The sequence below is a fragment of the Hippocampus bargibanti genome, linkage group LG07 (genome assembly GCF_051943395.1).
Source record: "Hippocampus bargibanti isolate YZ-2025 linkage group LG07, ASM5194339v1, whole genome shotgun sequence".
Lineage (NCBI taxonomy): Eukaryota > Metazoa > Chordata > Actinopteri > Syngnathiformes > Syngnathidae > Hippocampus > Hippocampus bargibanti.
Genome location: NC_142740.1, coordinates 4,944,705 through 4,962,105, shown reverse-complemented (window position 1 = coordinate 4,962,105; position 17,401 = coordinate 4,944,705). Strand labels below are relative to the sequence as shown.

At 39.4% G+C, this 17,401-nt stretch overlaps 1 protein-coding gene across 1 annotated transcript; it reads right to left on the bottom strand.

Annotated features, from left to right (window-relative positions):
- Positions 1-52: 52 nt before the first annotated feature.
- On the bottom strand, positions 53-17,239 carry cep135 (centrosomal protein 135). Its single transcript, XM_089000105.1, has 24 exons — positions 16,657-17,239; positions 16,257-16,444; positions 15,831-15,998; positions 15,596-15,737; positions 15,389-15,473; positions 13,230-13,358; positions 12,953-13,159; positions 11,976-12,041; positions 11,668-11,818; positions 10,798-11,006; positions 10,326-10,481; positions 10,115-10,255; positions 8,958-9,035; positions 8,544-8,695; positions 7,791-7,906; positions 7,544-7,698; positions 7,033-7,088; positions 5,873-6,041; positions 5,683-5,793; positions 4,239-4,424; positions 3,955-4,164; positions 3,390-3,592; positions 2,095-2,199; positions 53-1,991 (listed from the first exon to the last, which is right to left on the bottom strand). The coding sequence occupies exons 1-24, from the start codon at positions 16,767-16,769 to the stop codon at positions 1,859-1,861; spliced, it is 3,429 nt and encodes a 1,142-aa protein (XP_088856231.1). The 5' UTR covers positions 16,770-17,239; the 3' UTR covers positions 53-1,858.
- Positions 17,240-17,401: the final 162 nt, after the last annotated feature.

Genomic DNA, 17,401 nt, shown 5'->3' with positions numbered 1-17,401 from the left:
TGATGCTGCCAACTAAAGGTACATTCCGGAATATTTTGTCATTTATTTTGCCTGCCATCTTTTCCATCCAAAAAGTCAAGATTCACACTCACAAGCATAACAAAAATAATATAATAATACATTTCATTTCTAAGCGCCTTTCAAAACTCTCATGGTCACTTTACAGTCACAGGATAAGTTTTTCTGTGGGTGAGCAGCGGCAGCCACACGCGCCAGCCTTCACTCAACCTAGAATGACTCAAATACATGTACTGTAGCAGGAAAGCTAGCAAGCTAATAAAGTCAAAGTGAATCATTTTTTTAACCTGCCAAAATCCCCAAAAATAAATACATAAATAAATAAAATGGATAAATAATTAAACAAATAAGTAAATACAAATGAATAGAAAAATAAATACATAAACACATCAACACAAAGACTAAAATAAATACATAAACATATAAACAAATACAATAAAATAAATACAATATCATGGACAAATGCAATATTTTGAAAAGTAAAGGTGTATTTTGCCAGTTATAGTTGATAGCTGAGTTTTACAAATTCTGAGTGAAAATGGCAAACCGCACACTTTGCCTTGCATCAAATGTATATTTCAACTGTAAGTGGATTTTCACTATTTGTCACAATTTAGAGTATTAAATCAACTTATGCATGTTTTGGGAATGTGATAGGAAACGAGTACCCGGAGAAAACCCACATAGGCGCTGTGCCACCTAAAATATAATCCATGACACTACAGTGATACCTTGGCTTACGAACTTAATTGGTTCCCAGACAGTGTGTAAGGCGAAAAGTGTCTATCCCAAAAATGAATTCCCCATAGGAAACCATTAAAATGAGAATGATCCGTTTCCAGGTCCCCATAAATCATTATTTTCTACTTTCTAATTTTCTAAGACTTAAAACTACACAAAATAGACCTTATTCTATGTATAATAAATGTGCTATGGTATTATAATTAAAGAAATAAACTGTACAGTATAATAAAGTCGTTTTATTTACCTTTGTGATGGTCGATGGAATGGAGTGGCCAGTTTCATCAGCATTAAACAGTTGATGAGGAACGTAGCCTTTTTCTTCACCATCTTGACGAATGATACCTTGGAGGTGCTTTCTCTGCGATAATTTTACCTAGTTCCTCATCAATTGTGTTCTGTTTAGCCAGGTTGATAGCTTTTTGCATCAAGTGTACAGATGGCTTGTGGGGGTTATTTGTGAAGCCTGATTGATGGGATATTTTAACCTTTCAGTCTACACTCTGCCTTTGAACTATCAAATTTGAAACAAATCCAAATGTCACTGTTTCCTATCCATTTTGGCACTCAGTATACAGTATGCGCATTCTTGTGATTTTAAATATATTTAATTGACGAAACAGGAGCAGAATCGTCTCATCTTCAAACTGTATGAAAACACAATGTCATTTATTTCACAAATGTCAGTATGTACACAGTATATATTTATAACATGATGCAGGAAGGTGGCTGGGGGGTATAGGTGAATAAAAATGTTGTAATGTACAGAAAAGATGTGCCTGAAACAATTCAAGCATAAAGTTATGGCTCAATAAATAGTAGTTGGCAACTTCTAGTAAGGACGTTCTATTGTCGTTTTATATATGGAGGATGGAAAGAGGACAAAAAAAAAGGACTTACACGTGTTGTCATTTTGCATTTGTGCTCGACTGTTGGTCCTGTTCAAAATTCAGCGACAACTTGATCTCTTCTTGCGCACGCGCGAGGGTTTTTGACGGATCTTTTATTCTAGTCATTCAAAATAATCAGTGCAGTAAAATAAATGGCGGTAAAGATACCGCCATATCAATTGTAGGATGAATATGAAAAGAATGATGTATTAATTGTCTGACTGTGGAGTGGAGCTGTTGACGGACGTCCGCTGCGAACCCGTCGAGACGTTGAGCGACGACGAGCTCCGTAGCGGAGAGACGGACAGGCCTTGTCGCCGCATTTCCTGCACGGCTCTTTCACTGGCAAAATAAAAACGGGATACATAGCGTGTGGGATTGATTGATTATCGTTCAAAGTTGCAAATTTGTACATTCGGTGCTATGAGGCGGTCATTGAACTCACCGTTCAAAGCGCTCCGACGTTAGCTGCCTGTTGAGGATGTCCATCTCTGTCTGCAGCTGGGAGACTTTGTTGCGTAGGTTGGACACGTCCCTCGCGTGCTCGGCGCTGTCGTATGGTGATGGGATTTTTTTTTTTTGGGGTGGGTGGGGAGAATAATAATAATAATAATACATTTGATTTCTAAGCGCCTTTCAAAACTCTCAAGGTCACTTTACAGTCACAGTATAAGTTTTTATGTGGGTGAGCAGCGGCAGCCACACATGCCAACATTCACTCAACCTGGAAGTAACTCAATAGATAGAAAGCTAGCTACCTAGCTAATGGATAGCTAATAAAGGTAACATGCGACTTACGACCGACTTCCATTCGGACCAAACGGTCGTAAGTCGAAATGGTTGTCGAAATCCATTCAAAATATTGAATAAAATATTGGCTTAATGACTCGCAAACTCCCCCTCTTAAAATGTTAAAAATAGGGTCTGGAGGTTGTGGTCGTAAGTATGTGTGGTCGTAAATCGAGCCGGTCGTAAGTCGGATGTTACCTGTCGATAGCCAGTCAACAGCTCAATAGCCAACACCCAGCCAGCTACACTGATAATACCTAGCTAGCTAACGGATAGCTAACGGATACATCAATTACTATTATTTTTTTTTACTTCAAGATGGCGCCGCGAGAGTGTCTTCCTTTACAGCAGCTCCTGTATTTTGTTTTTGCTGCTGTGAAATGTACATTTCTCCACTGTGAGACAAAGGCTCATCTAATCTAATATTTGTGCTGACTTGAAATACACTTAACTCATTCAGTGCCAGGCCTGTGCAAAAATGTGTCCACTCCAGTGCCAGGGTTTTTGTCATTGTCACTAGAATTCCAGGATCCACAGAATATTGAGTTTTAGGACTATATAAACATTGAATACAGCGTGAGAAGCCTTAGACTCTCTTCTTTCATCAGAGTTAATTCCTAAATTATATGGGTCTGGCGTTATATGAGCTTGAAATGAGGGCGTCTGTCCGCAATACAATGCAATATTGGTTTACATGGTGCTTTAACAACAACTGAAGCTAGAACAAACTGCTAAGATGGAAAAAAGGGCTGCCACCTTGTGGAATAGAAAAAAAACATTGCCAGAGGCCATGACCAGTGCTTTATCGGCACCCAAGCATGAAAAAACTAAACCTGAACAAATTCGGTCATATTTTCAATCTCCGAATAGATTTGTGAATGGCAGTGAATGTGTTAAGGGCTACTAAAATTCTCAGATGGCTTTTTCGACCCGCGCCAGACCGGTTCTCACTTTTTATTGTCGGCCAGGGTGAGCCTGTCGCGCAAGACCTTGAGCTCGGATTCCTTCTCGCTGGCCGTCAGGTGGGTCTGGAACTCTTTGTGGCGATTGGTGGACAGCAGTTTCTCCAGCTTTTCCACTGCCAGACGCTCGCTGGCCAGCTGTTTCTTCAGCAGCAGCGCTTCGGAGCGCACGTCCTCCAGCTCTCCTTGCACCTGGGTGGGAGCGAGTTCAATTTTAGCTAGCGAACAATAATGTTGTGGTACCTTGACTTAAGAGTGCCCTGACATACAAGTTTTTCAAGCAACGAGCTATGACTTTTGATCGATGATCGCCATCATCTGTACTTCTTGAAAAGTGTCGGACGTTTCGCTTCTCATTAGAGAAGCTTTCTTAGTCAGCAAATTTTAGTTAGCTGACGAAGCTTCTCGGATGACGTCCGACACCTTCAAAGAAGTACATATGACGTCCGAAGAAACATTTTCATCGATGGACCGCTCCTGTATGACTGAGAGCTTACACAGACCTATGACTTTTAAGTTGCAATATTTGAGACACCGAGACACCTCCTGCTCACCTTCTCGAGTTCCATGCTCTTGGACGTAACATGTTGCGCGGTGATGTCCTTGGCAGAGTCCAGTTTGACGCAAAGCTCCCTAACTGTGGCCAAATCAGAGGCGAGAGACGATTTCTCCTCCTGGGCCTTGCCCAGCTCCTCCTCAAGTCGGGCCATGGTTCGGGCCAGCGTTGAGACTTTGGTCTCGTACGCCTGCAGGGCTTGCATATTCTGAGGGGAAAAAAAAGTACATCAATGCAATTCGAAATGTTTTAAATTGAATTCAGGATGGTGCGTTTCCTCACCTGCTGAATCTCAAGATCTTTTTGGCCGACGGTTTCACGCAGGTGCTGGCGTTCCGTGTCGGATGAAAGGAGCTCTAAGCGGATGGAGTTCTTGAGTTCCTCGATTTGCTGCAGTCGCTTCTCCCGTTCTTCCATATCCAAGTGGGCCGTGCGGTAGCGCTCTAGCAATTCCAGGTTCTCTTGATCCTAGGAAGACCAACACGGCACAATCAGCAGTTGAGGGAAAGATGACAAAAAAAAAAAAAGCAAACAAGCACCATTCCCAAATTTTTATTCGGGAATTGAAAAGTGTGACGTGGAGCGTCATTCCCGAATTTGTTCGGGTTTTGGGTTTTCTTGCAGGGGTGCCGATAAAGCGCTGGTCAGGCCTCTGCCAATGTTTTTCCCCTTCCACGAAAGGGCAGTATTTTCCTTTTTCTCAATGTTAGCGCTTTGTTACAGCTTTAGCTGTTGTTAATGCACATAAATCAATATGTATGTATTGTATTTTGTACAGCTTCCCCCATTTCAAGATCAGATAACTGCAGAACCATATAACTTAGTAATTAACTCTTTTTTCTGATGAAAGAAGAGAGTCGAAGGTTTCTTACGCTGAATTGAATGTTTATGGAGTCCTAAAACTCAATATTCAATATGTATGTATTGTATTTTGTAGAGCTGCCCCCATTTCAAGCTCAGATAACTCCAGAACCATATAACTTAGTAATTAACGCTTTTTTCTGATGAAAGAAGAGAGTCGAAGGTTTCTTACGCTGAATTGAATGTTTATGGAGTCCTAAAACTCAATATTCAATATGTATGTATTGTATTTTGTAGAGCTGCCTCCATTTCAGGGTCAGATAACTCCAGAACCATATAACTTAGTAATTAACGCTTTTTTCTGATGAAAGAAGAGAGTCTAAGGTTTCTTACGCTGAATTGAAAGTTTTGTGGAGTCCTAAAACTCAATATTCAATATGTATGTATTGTATTTTGTAGAGCTTCCCCCATTTCAAGATCAGATAACTGCAGAACCATATAACTTAGGAATTAACTATTTTTTCTGATGAAAGAAGAGAGTCTAAGGTTTCTTACGCTGAATTGAATGTTTATGTAGTTGTAAAACTCAATATTCAATATTTATGTATTGTATGTTGTACAGCTGCCCCTATTTCAAGCTCAGATAACTCCAGACCCATATAATTTAGGAATATTTTTTTTCCGATGAAAGAAGTGAGTTTAAGGTTTGTTACACTGCAGTGAATGTTTCTGTAATCCTAAAACTCAATATTCTTTGAGTTTTACAATTTGAGTGAAAATGACAAAAACCTTGCCATTGGAGTGGACACATTTTTGCACATCGTCTGGCAGTGAATTAGTTAATTTGCATGATTGGCTCCTCGAGGAGTTTTATTTCCTTTTTGACTCCAGTTTAACTTTTTAAGATCCGCTAAATTTCTCTTGCCTTTGTCTTCAACACGTTCTCAATCCTGGCCACCGCGCTGATGTAAGAGTGCACTCTCAGTTTCAACTCGTCGCGCTCACGCAAAGCCTCCTCCATCTCCACGTTGACCGCCTGGATGACACAACAGAGTCTGTTCATTCTTTGCCTTTTCAAACATGAAGGAAGATGATCAGAATAACGCCATCCGTACTTGGTTTTCTCTCGTCATCGTCGTCAGGTCATCCTGAAGCCTCCTCTTCTCCCTGATTGTGATTTCTTTGGTTTTCTGTAGTCCCCCCACTTCAATGTGGGCTTCGTCGAGCTGTTTCCTGAGACTGGTAATCTCCCTCTCGCGGCTATTTACCGCCCCCTGCAGTTGACTAAAACAAACACACAAACAACAAAACTCGTCATTACACACACACACACACACACACACACACACACACACACACACACACACACACACACACACACACACACACACACACACACACACACACACACACACACACACACACACACACACACACACACACACACACAGTTTTCAATGACCGTATTTTCCGCACAATAAGGCGCAAGCAAAGGTTGACCCAGCGCCTTCTAAATATTGAGCCACAATAGGTCTCGCAACAACTGTCAGCAGCCGCTGACTCCAATTACCCCCGTAGAAGTAGTGCGAGGTTCATGCTCTGATATATAAAACGATATTTCATTTTGGTCATTTCATAAAATTACTTGGCAGGACGGATTTTGTTCTTAATTTCGCACATAATTTTCAATTTTTGGCACAACGATTAGCAATGTAAAATGTCCCTGTTTTTTTTGTTTGTTTATGTATTTAGTGCCCCCCCCCCAAAAAAAATGTTTATTTCTGAAAAAATTAAAGCAATGAAAGCCCCTAAGGCACATAAATGTTTTAAAGAAGGAATATTTTTTTGGATAGTTTTTTAATTTAGTGTCTCCAAATTTTTTTATTTATTTCTGAATTTTTTTCTTGATTTTGCGACAATTTTCCATTTTTCTAAAATGTTGCAATTTTTTGCATATTTTTACATTTCGTGTCTCCCCCAAAAATATTTCTGAACATTTTAAGGGCAAAATCTTCCATGAAAAGGCCCTCAGGAAGATAAAAATTGGTAATTATTGTATTGTGATAAACTGATAAAACTCTGGAATATTTTTGAGCTAATTAAAAATGCAGGAAATAATACACATACTATTCCGCGATTTCTATTTTCATGTTTGACATCAAAAAACCTCTTTCAAATGTGCTGCCCTTGTATATGGAAATGTTTTAAAAATATGTTATTCATTGAAAGTGTGCTTTATAATGTGCAAATAAATAAATAAACAAAACCTACTCACGCTATAGATTTGTCCATTGCGGCGACTGTGTGCCTAACATCCTCCAGTGTCTTTGCCTAAACAAATAAAGTGACATTTGGAATTATAAATTATGGAATCAATTGCGACTTGGTCCCAACAATGTGAATGCTTAACTCATTCACTGCCAGACATGTGCAAAAATGTGTCCACTCTAGTGCCAGGGTTTTTGTCATTGTCACTCGAATTGCAGGACCCACCGAATATTGAATTCAATCATTCAATGCAGTATAAGAAACCTTAGACTCGCTTCTTTCGTCAGAAAAAAAAGAGTTAATTCCTAAATTATATGGGTCTGGAGTTATCTGAGCTTGAAATGGGGGCAGCTACCCAAAATACAATACATACTTATAAGTTCGGGAGTGGCAGTGAATGAGTTAATGATCGTGTCATGTTTGTTTCTCAGCAATAGAAATAATCCATCTAAATAAATGTGATTAAAAAACAAGCAACAACATAAACAAATCTTTCCCCAGAGATTTGGAAGAGCGACCTTGTTTGCAAGTTCCTCCCGAAGAACAACCAGCTTCTCTGCTTTTTGATCCACCTCATCTTGCAATCCATCTTTTTCTTTATCCAGCGCAGCGAACGAAAGCTGAAGTCGCTCCGTTTCTTGCTTGTGCTTGGCCGCCTGCTGACGCAACATCTCTGTGAGAGAAAAGCGGAAATGAGGGAGGAAATTCAGGCGGGTGTATGATTAAAATAAATAAACAAACGTTTGGGTCATGATAAAGAGTCACCGATGGTCTCGTCCTGGATTTCCAGCTGTTCGTTTGCGGCGTTCAGCTCGGAGGTCTTGGCGGATAGTTTTTGTTGGAGGTCAGTCAGCGAATATTGCATCTGCTCCTGTAGCAGTCTAATGTGCAGGGAGAAAACATGTTCTTATTAGAGACAAGCAATTTATTGAACGGGCATCAGCTTCCTCCTATATTTATTTTGCAAACTCCAAAGGGCACAATTTAACTAATTCACTGTCATCCACAAATTCATTCGGGAATTGAAAATATGGCATAGAGCGCCATTCCTGAATTTGTGGCATTCCTGAATTTATTCGAGCTTTGTTTTTTTGTTGTTTGGGAGCCGATAAAGCGCTGGCCATGGCCTCTGGTAATGTTTTTTATTTTCCTTCCACAAGGGGGCAGCATTTTTCTCCCATGTTAGCGCTTTGTTCCAGTTTCAGCTGTTGTTAAAGCGCTCTATAAATCAATATATATTGTATGATTTTTTTTAAAACAGCCGCCCTCATTTCAAGCTCATATAACTCCAGATCCATATCATTTAGGAATTAACTCTTCTATTTCTGATGAAAGAAGAGAGTTTAAGGTTTCTAACGCTGCATTGAATGTTTATGCAGTCTAAAAACTCAATATTCTGTGGCTCCTGGAATTCAAGTGACAATGACAAAAACCCTGGCACTGGAATGGACACATTTTTTGCACACGTCTGGCAGTGAATGAGTTAAAATACTTCAAATATGCGTTTTCTAAACAAACCTCAACGCCGAAGTCGTTTTCCGATGCTGCGTCGCTTCTTCGGCGTTTTGAAGCAGCGCACTTGACTGGACATCCAGTTTCTGCTCCATGTCCCGCTTGCTGTCCTTTAGCGCAAAGAGCTTCGAACGTAGCTCTAAGTTCTCCTGTTCTAGCTTCATAGCACAAAATCAAAAACCTTTTTTTTTCCCTCCAAGACAGTGGAGATTGAAACCTTGAATTTGGCAAACACTACAAAAAATAATCAGGGATGCATCTGGGAAATTAAAAAAGGGGGGCAAATTCGATAATTAATGGGCCAGATTTAACTAGATAGCAGAAGTACACAAAACTGATTGAAATAAACCAAAATACATTCATTGGAGCAAATTATAATAGCGGCCCAGATGCATCCGTGAATAATAACTACGGGCTTACAATGTGAATTCCATTTTGCATGTCGAGTATCCGCTTTTCTTGGCCATGTCCATTTGGAAGAGCCGTAGTCTGGCCAACCTAATGAAAAAGAAGAAGAAAGTGAAAATGTCGCTGTTGACTTCAAGAAGCAGATCAGAAGTGCATGCCTTGAAAAAGCGGACCATGTTTTTTGGAATGAAAATAAAAACATGGAACTCAGTGAAATGTTTCAGCGCAACAAATAGATTTGCATTATTTTCAAATTTGAGAAAGATTTGGATTCGAAAAGTTGGTTTTTATTTTACTTCTGTATAAGTCATGTCTTTTGTTGGATCTTTGCATTGGAAAAGCATCATGAAAGTTGGATGTTTTTATTTCAATGTTTTATAGCAGAACCTATGGCTTTTTTTTGATGATTGCATAAGGCTCACCGATAAAACTAAATACAGTAAAGTCTCGTTATATCGATATCGGATATATCGATAGTCCCGGTTATATCGATACTATTTCTATGCACGCACGGAGAAAATTACATGCAAACAGGGTCGGATATATCGATAATCCCGGTTATATCGATATTTTTTCAGACTCCCTTGAATATCGATATAACGAGACTTTACTGTATATATCCTCGCTTTTCATTTCCTGTTGGGGCTGCAGTTGGCGGAAAGCGCAATTTTGAATGGATGATACTGGCCGTCATGTTGAAACAGGTAAACACCCTTTTAAATAAGTCTGACGAGTAAAAATATATACATACATATATATGTCTATATATCTATCTAGATCAAAACCAATCTGTTTAAAATTGCATTTACAGTCTAGTTTAATCAGCTATTTTATTATTTATCATTTTATTTATGGTTTTATTGTTCTTTTAATTGTAAAGTGTTGAGTGTTCAGAAAGGCCCTTGTAAATGAAATGTATTATTATATCTATCTAATATGCAAATATCTAGCTAGCTATCTATTAGCTAGCTAACTAGCTTTCTATCTATTTGAGTTACTTCCGGGTTGAGTGAACGCTGGCGGGTGTGGCTGCCGCTGCTCACACACAGAAAAACTTATCCTGAGACTGTAAAATGACCTTGAGAATTTTGAAAGGGACTTATAAATGAAATGTATTATTATAATTATGATGGGTGAGTCGCGAGCTGAACTGCCAAAAGCAAACTCACCTTAAATTCCTCCACCAACAAGTCTCTCTCTGCCTTAACCTGCAGAATTTTACTTTCCGCCAATCGCAGTTCCTCTTTCAGGTTCAAGACGTCATCGGATGTGCTTGAACTTTGACCGGTGTCCTTCAGCTGCTCTTGCGCCTGATTAAATAAAAACTGTTAGGTATAAAAAAGAAAACTTTGGGATAGAGGAAGGAAAGGGGGTGTTTACCTGGTAAAACATAACTTTGAAGTGGTCTCTCTCTGACGTGAGAGCTTTCACGTTGGTCTGGATGTCCTCCATGTGGACCTCCACATCCTGGAGAGCTGCCTTGAGCACATCTCGCTCTTTCCATAACATGAGCAAGTCCGCTTCGGAAATGCCTCCCTGCGCAGTGTGGACAAGATCAAGATTTTAAGACGTTGATTGTCTTAATATATAAAGTCAAACCTCGGTTTTGGAACGTCTCGGTTCTCAACCATTTCGGTTTTCCACCCAATTGGGTTTTTATGCCTCGGTTTACAATCAAAAATCGGTTCTCGACCAAACTGAGCGCACCTGAATGCACCACTCGACTACCCTCCGCTTCCTTATACTGTACGTCACTCCTAAATATTTTGGGTTTTCTACCAAAATCGGTTTTCAGACAGATTTCTGGAACGGATTATAGTCGAAAACCGAGGTTTGACTATACTCTTATTACCTTTCTCGTCGGACTCCCACTCCGGACTGGACTACGAACGGGGCTGTTAGCTCCCCTGATTCGTCTGCGGCGTTCGGCTTCTTGGCGGTAGCGGTCCCGCTCCTCCTCTAGACTCTTGACGAAGGCGTCCAAACGCGACGGCGAGCGTTCTCTTCTGCAGACGCCGTATTTGGTTCGTAAGGCTTCCAGTTCCAGCACCATCTCTTTGTCTACAAAAATCACAGGTGACATTTATCATAACTAAAATAAATAATGTTGACAGTGATGCAAATATGTTACAAGAATAAACTGGGTAATTATCAAGAATCCAATAAATAAATAAATTGACGTAAAATTTGGAAATGCCAAAATGAAAATAGAGAGAGATAGACTGAGACAGAGAGACAGACAGGGAGAGACAAATAGAGACAGACAGAGAGTGAGAGACAAAGACAGAGAGAGAGACAGACAGACAGAGACAGCGACAGAGAGAGACAGACAGAGTGAGAGAGAGACAGACAGAAATACACAGAGACAGACAGGCAGACAGACAGACAGACAGAGCAGAGCGACAGACAGAGAGACAGTCAGACAGCGAGAGAAAGATAGAGAGAGACAGACAGAGAGAAAGAGAAAGACAGAGAGCGAGAGAGACAGTCAGACAGAGGCAGACAGAGAGAGAGCAGACAGAGAGAGAGAGAGACAAAGACAGACATGCAGACAGAGTGAAAGAAACAGACACAGAGAGAGACAGACACAGAGAGACAGACAAAGACAGACACACAGACAAAGACCGACACAGACAGACAGACAGAGAGACAGACAGACAGACAGATACTGTAGATTAAAAAAAAACAATAAAAAAGGGGTAGAATTCCTTCAGAAAGTTACCGGCAGCCATCATCTTCTCCATTTTGTCCTGCAGCCTGATTTTTTCCGCCTCCAGGAAGTCCAGCGTTTCCTCCAACGTCTCATTCTGCCGACGGAGCTCCAGCAGCTGTTCATCTAGAGAACCTTTCTCAGAATCCCGCTCAGAAAGCTCCTGGAAGGAAATTGCTCGAGTTAAATTACAGTGGTATTAAAAAAAAAAAAAAAAAAAATCATCAAATAATACATCGGGAACGCTTGAATTTATTACAATTTATAATTTAATACACAAGAAGCTTGAATTTACTTCAAAATTTCACAATTTCACTCACCGCTTTTATTTTTTTCAGCTTCTCCTGCAAATCGTCAATGACTCCTTGTTGATCTTGAATGATTTCCTGCATCGAGGAAAAATTATCTTCACTCTCGGAAGGTTATTAACTCCAGCAAATGCTAATAATAAAGCTAATGCTAATAATAATAATAATAATAAATTTTACTTCTAAGCACCTTTCAAAACTCTCAAGGACACTTTACAGCCACGTGATAAGAACTTTTTTTTTTCCGGCGGGTAAGCAGCGGCAGCCATTTGCGCCAGCGTTCACTCATTCAATGTGAGATTTTTGCTCCTTGCAAGTGCTTTCATTTTAAAACTGACCATTTGCCCAATTCATTAAACGACTGAAAGGATGTCTCCGACTGCATCTGCCCTATTTTTCTTTAGATTAAATTGAGCTGCGGCATATCTAGAGCTCAATTCAAATTTAGGCTTCATTGCGATGATTTGTTGATGCAAACAACCCGCACAAGCCATCTGTACACTTGACGCAAAAAGCTATCAACCCAGCTAAACAGAAGACAATTGATGAGGAACTAGATAAGATTATTGCAGAGAAAGCACCTACAAGGGATCATTCCTCAAGATGATGAAAGAAGGTTACGTTCCTCATCAAGTGTTTAATGCTGAGGAAACCGGCCACTCCATTCCAATCAACGTATCAACGACCATCACAAAGGTCAATAAAACGACTTTATTATAAAGTCCAGTTTATTTTCTTAAAGTATAATACCATAGCATATTTATTATACATAAAATAAGGTATATTTTGTGTAGTTTTAAGGCTTAGAAAATGAGAAAGTAGAAAATTGTGTTTTATGGGCACCTGTAACGGATTATTCTCATTTTGATGGTTTCCTAGAGGAAATTAATTTTTGGGATACACACTTTTCGCCTTACACACTCTGTCTGGGAACCAATTAAGTTCGTAAGCCAAGGTATCACTGTATTAGAATGTTTACTTATCCTCACCTTATTATCACGCAACTCCTTGTCGGCCATTTCCAACGCTCGCTCCTTATCCATCTCCATCCGTTTGGCCAAGTCGTCAATGTGCGTCAGCTCCTGACACAGTTCAAAGTTTTTCAAGGAGAGATCAGCCACTTTGCTGGAAGATTTTTGCTGCAATCCTTCCACTTTCTGCTCCAGGTCCTTGTTGCTCTCTTGCAGGTATTCAACCTGTTTGACACACAATTTTTGGGGCAGCTAAAAGAATAGCTAAGCTTTCCCGAAAGAGCGACGGACGCACCTGAAGGTTAAGGTGGGCGATCAGTTTCTCGATCCTGACGTTCTCAGCATCCGAAGAGACGGCGTCGCGAGGTCGGCCTCCGTGAAGAGCGCGGTTCAGACGCTCGATCTCTTGGTCCCTTTCACTAACCTAAAATAATTAGCCATAAATTCACTTTGAATGAGAATGAAACTTTATGGAACCATACCTGACAACTTTTGAAACCCCAAAAGCCTATTAAAAGGTCATATATATATATCAGTGATACCTCGGCTTATGAACGCTTTAGCTTATGAACTTTTCACCTTACGAACGTTAAATTGGCAAGAATATAATCTTGGCACTAGTTTTCAGCAAACCAGACAGCGCCACGGTGGCTGGCGGACCAGTTTTCGTCACTTCCTTTTTTTGAGTGCAGACTTGGTTTAATATCGAGTGGAGTACTTTTGCTATTATGGCACTGAAAAAAGACCCCACCACAGGCTAGTGTTCAGCCGAAGAGGACACAAAACAAAATTACGGTCGAGCAGAAGGAGGAGATCCTCGAAAAACACGAACAAGGTGTGCCTTTGTGTGATTTAGCATCCCGCTACCAGTATGCTTAGTCGACCATTGCTACGTGTGGCTAAGGGTGTTTCTGTGTTGTCTAAGCAACGGTTTCAGGCAATAGAAGAAGTTAAAAAACGTCTGTTAATTTGGATTAACGAAAAGTATCTAGCAGGGGACATTGTGAGTGAGGGTATTATCGCCCACAAAGCACGGCAACTTCACTCGGATATCATCAAGAGGCGACTACATCAACGACGATCACAAAGGTAAATAAAATGACTTTATTATACAGTACAGTTTATTTCTTTAATTACAATACTATAGAACATTTATTATACTTAAAATAAGGTATATGTTGTGTAGTTTTAAGGCTTATTTAGTAGAAAATTGTTTTATGGGGAACTGGGAACGGATTATTCCCATTTTTAATGGTTTCTTATGGGAAATAAATGTTTGGCAGCCGAACTTTTCGCCTTAAACACTTACTATTTTGACAATTTTTGACTTATTGTTTTTATTTGAAACATTATTTGTATCAATAAATCAATATCTTGTGTTTTGAATGAAGGTTGGGTATTGAATATTTTGACGATTTCTTTTACTTATTGTTTTTATTGGAAACCATAATTTTTATTCATAAACCAATATCTTGTGCGTTGAATGAACGTTGGGTATTTACTATTTTGACAAATTTTGACTTATTTTCATTGGAAACTATTTTTTTGAATAAACCACAATCTCGTTCTTTGAATAACGTTGGGTATTTCCTATTTTGACAATTTTTGACTTAGTTTTTATTGGAAACCTTAATTTTTATGAACCACGATCTCGTGCTTTGAATGAATGTTGGATATTTACTATTTTGACCATTTTTGACTTAGTTTTTATTGGAAACATTATTTTTTATCAATAAACCACGATCTTGTGTTTTGAATGACTATATTGACTACAGTAAAGTCTCGTTATATCGATATTCAAGGGAGTCCGAAAAAATATCGATATAACCGGGACTATCGATATATCCGACCCTGTTTGCATGTAATTTTCTCCGTGCGTGCATAGAAATAGTATCGATATAACCGGGACTATCGATATATCCGATATCGATATAACGAGACTTTACTGTATTTTGATGATTTTTTACTTAGTGTTTTTATTGGAAAACCGTAATTTTTATTCATAAAACTTAATCTCGTGCATTGAATAAACATTGGGTATTTACTATTTTGACAAATTTTGACTTATTTTGATTGGAAACTGTAATTTTTTGAACAAACCACAATCTCGTACTTTGAATGAACATAGGATATTTACTATTTTGACTTATTGCTTTTATTGGAAATGGTAATTTTTATTCACAAACCACAATCTCGTGCTTTGAATGAACGGTCGGTATTTACTATTTTGACGATTTTTGACTTATTGTCTTCATCGGAAATGGTAATTTTTATTCATACACGATCTCGTGCGTTGAATGAACATTGGGTATTTACTATTTTGACCATTTTTGACTTGTTGTTTTGAGTGGAAACCGTAATTTTCATGAATAAACCATAGACTGAAAATGGGATAATGTGCTCATTACGGAAAAAAATGGAGTAGTTGGCAGGTATGCATATAAATTAGTTTACCTGCGTGTTTAAGACTTGTATGCATTCGTGAGACTCGTCGAGGTTCGATGTGACTTTGGTGACTTCATCCTGCAGCTCGACAATCCTACGGATCACAAATGGTGGACGGTTAAAGTGATTGACACTCTATAAAACAGCTCGCGGCTGTTACATGAACATCTCTGTGTGAACCATTTTATTTCATTTATTTATTGATTTTAAAGCGACCTGTTGTCAGCCAATTGTAGGAGATCCGCTATGTACGGATCGTCAGGTTGGGTCACGGGATACCCAAATGTCACAGGTGGAGGGATGAGCTCATCCGTCTGCATTCTCTGACGTCGGAAAGCGATACTGCGCTTTTTCCCACCTGGTAAAAAAAAATATAATAAAAACTTCATTCGGTATATACGTGCAGCAAAAAAAAAAAAAAAAATGGGCCCGTTCCAGGGTTAGGTGTTACCTGGTGTCTGCACCACAGCTTGCAGATTTTTGTCCTGAAGCTGCAAAATGGATTCAGACTTGGCTTTGCTGTCCTTCTCCAAGCAGCGGACTTTGTGCGCGTATTGATTATTCAAAAACCTGAGGTCGCACATGTCATGGTCCAGTTTTCTCATGCGGCTTTTGTGCTCTAAAACCAAAGGTGGGGAGTCGTATGGATTGGGAGGAAGGATGTCATCATATTTTCTATGCGTTAGAAACGCCTTGATGGTGATCATAGGTTGAATGTTGGATTGTGACATTTTATGGGTTTGTGCTCATGGTCAACAAGGAAAATACTTTAGGTTTCAGTAGTTTCACCTTAATTTTCTCATTGTTTTTATTATTCATAGCAATAAAAACACACTCTGGTTCTGAAACAATGGCTAGATCCGTCATCTCATTTTACCTCGAGTTATGTGGTCCATCTCCTCCTTCACTTTAAGGAGGTCAATATGAAGCTGGTTGTTCTCCTTAACCAACCTTGCATTATCTGCTCTGTAGGGCTCCAGTAGGACGTCACAATTTTGGCTTTGTTTTTCTGACTTTGCTGACAGTTTGGCATTGCGCAGGCTTTCGGTTGTGTGAACCAGATCACTGAAATAAACAGCAGGTATTGTTTTTTATTTAAATCAGTGATTCTGAACCATTGGGACAGTGACTCGTGAAAATATACTTACTAAACCACGGTAGTCAATGTTTTTCATTTGTTATGTATTTAAGGACTATTAGTTTCGGTACTAATTCAATTGAACTTAAATTAACAAAGAAATGAACATGAAGCTTTGCAAGATGTGGCAGTGCCTTACCTGAAAAGCTTCTCAACAAGCGGCAAGTTTTCAATGGCCAGAGGATGCCGGTAGCCCAGCTGGTCCAGACGCCTCCTCAAGTTCACGAATTTCTTCTCGGCACTGTTCTCCATGACTCTTTGAAAAACACTTGCGAGTCCAAAATGAACAATAAACTCTTCACGGTCATTCGCCAATGTGTTAAACGACCATTTATGAAGCCTTTTCGCCAAATTAATTAGCTAGCTAGCTCATGTTAGCCAAAAGTTAACACATTTTTAAGGGACTTTTTTAACCTGCTCGGTCACCAAAAACAACGCATTACAATAATATATAAAAAGAAGACAGTTAAATAAATGTCAAGCTTTCACTCAACCTACGTTATTCGGCGCGAGGAAGCATTTTTGTCTGACAGCTACAATTTAGCACGAAAGAAATAGATGCTATCTTAAGAACCAAGACACGACACAAGCTAATACTATATTGGAAAGTATGATTTGAAAAGAGCAGAAGGTAAAAAACAGCGTTTTGTAAGCGGTGGCAAAAGTTTGAAAAGAGCGCCGATAACTTCGGGTTAAAATTCGTCACCATGGATGAAAAGCAACAAAAAGTGGAGGCGCGCGTTTTATACTACAGGGTCGCCCGTAGTTAACTGAGCCGGAAGGGCGGTGTCAAAGAATCAATCATACCCAATACTGACGGAAGCAAGAAAAAATAGGACTGATCTAATTTCAAACTCAACTATAAAATTACTACGAGTACGACT

Excerpts from the sequence above, each read along its gene's own strand:
- cep135 (XM_089000105.1), bottom strand. The coding sequence starts at position 16,769 with ATGGAGAACAGTGCCGAGAAGAAATTCGTGAACTTGAGGAGGCGTCTG. Across the intron at positions 15,999-16,256 it reads GATGGACCACATAACTCGAG|AGCACAAAAGCCGCATGAGA; the intron begins GTAAAATGAGAT and ends CTTTGGTTTTAG. Across the intron at positions 9,036-10,114 it reads TGTTGGTGGAGGAATTTAAG|GTTGGCCAGACTACGGCTCT; the intron begins GTGAGTTTGCTT and ends CTTTTTCATTAG.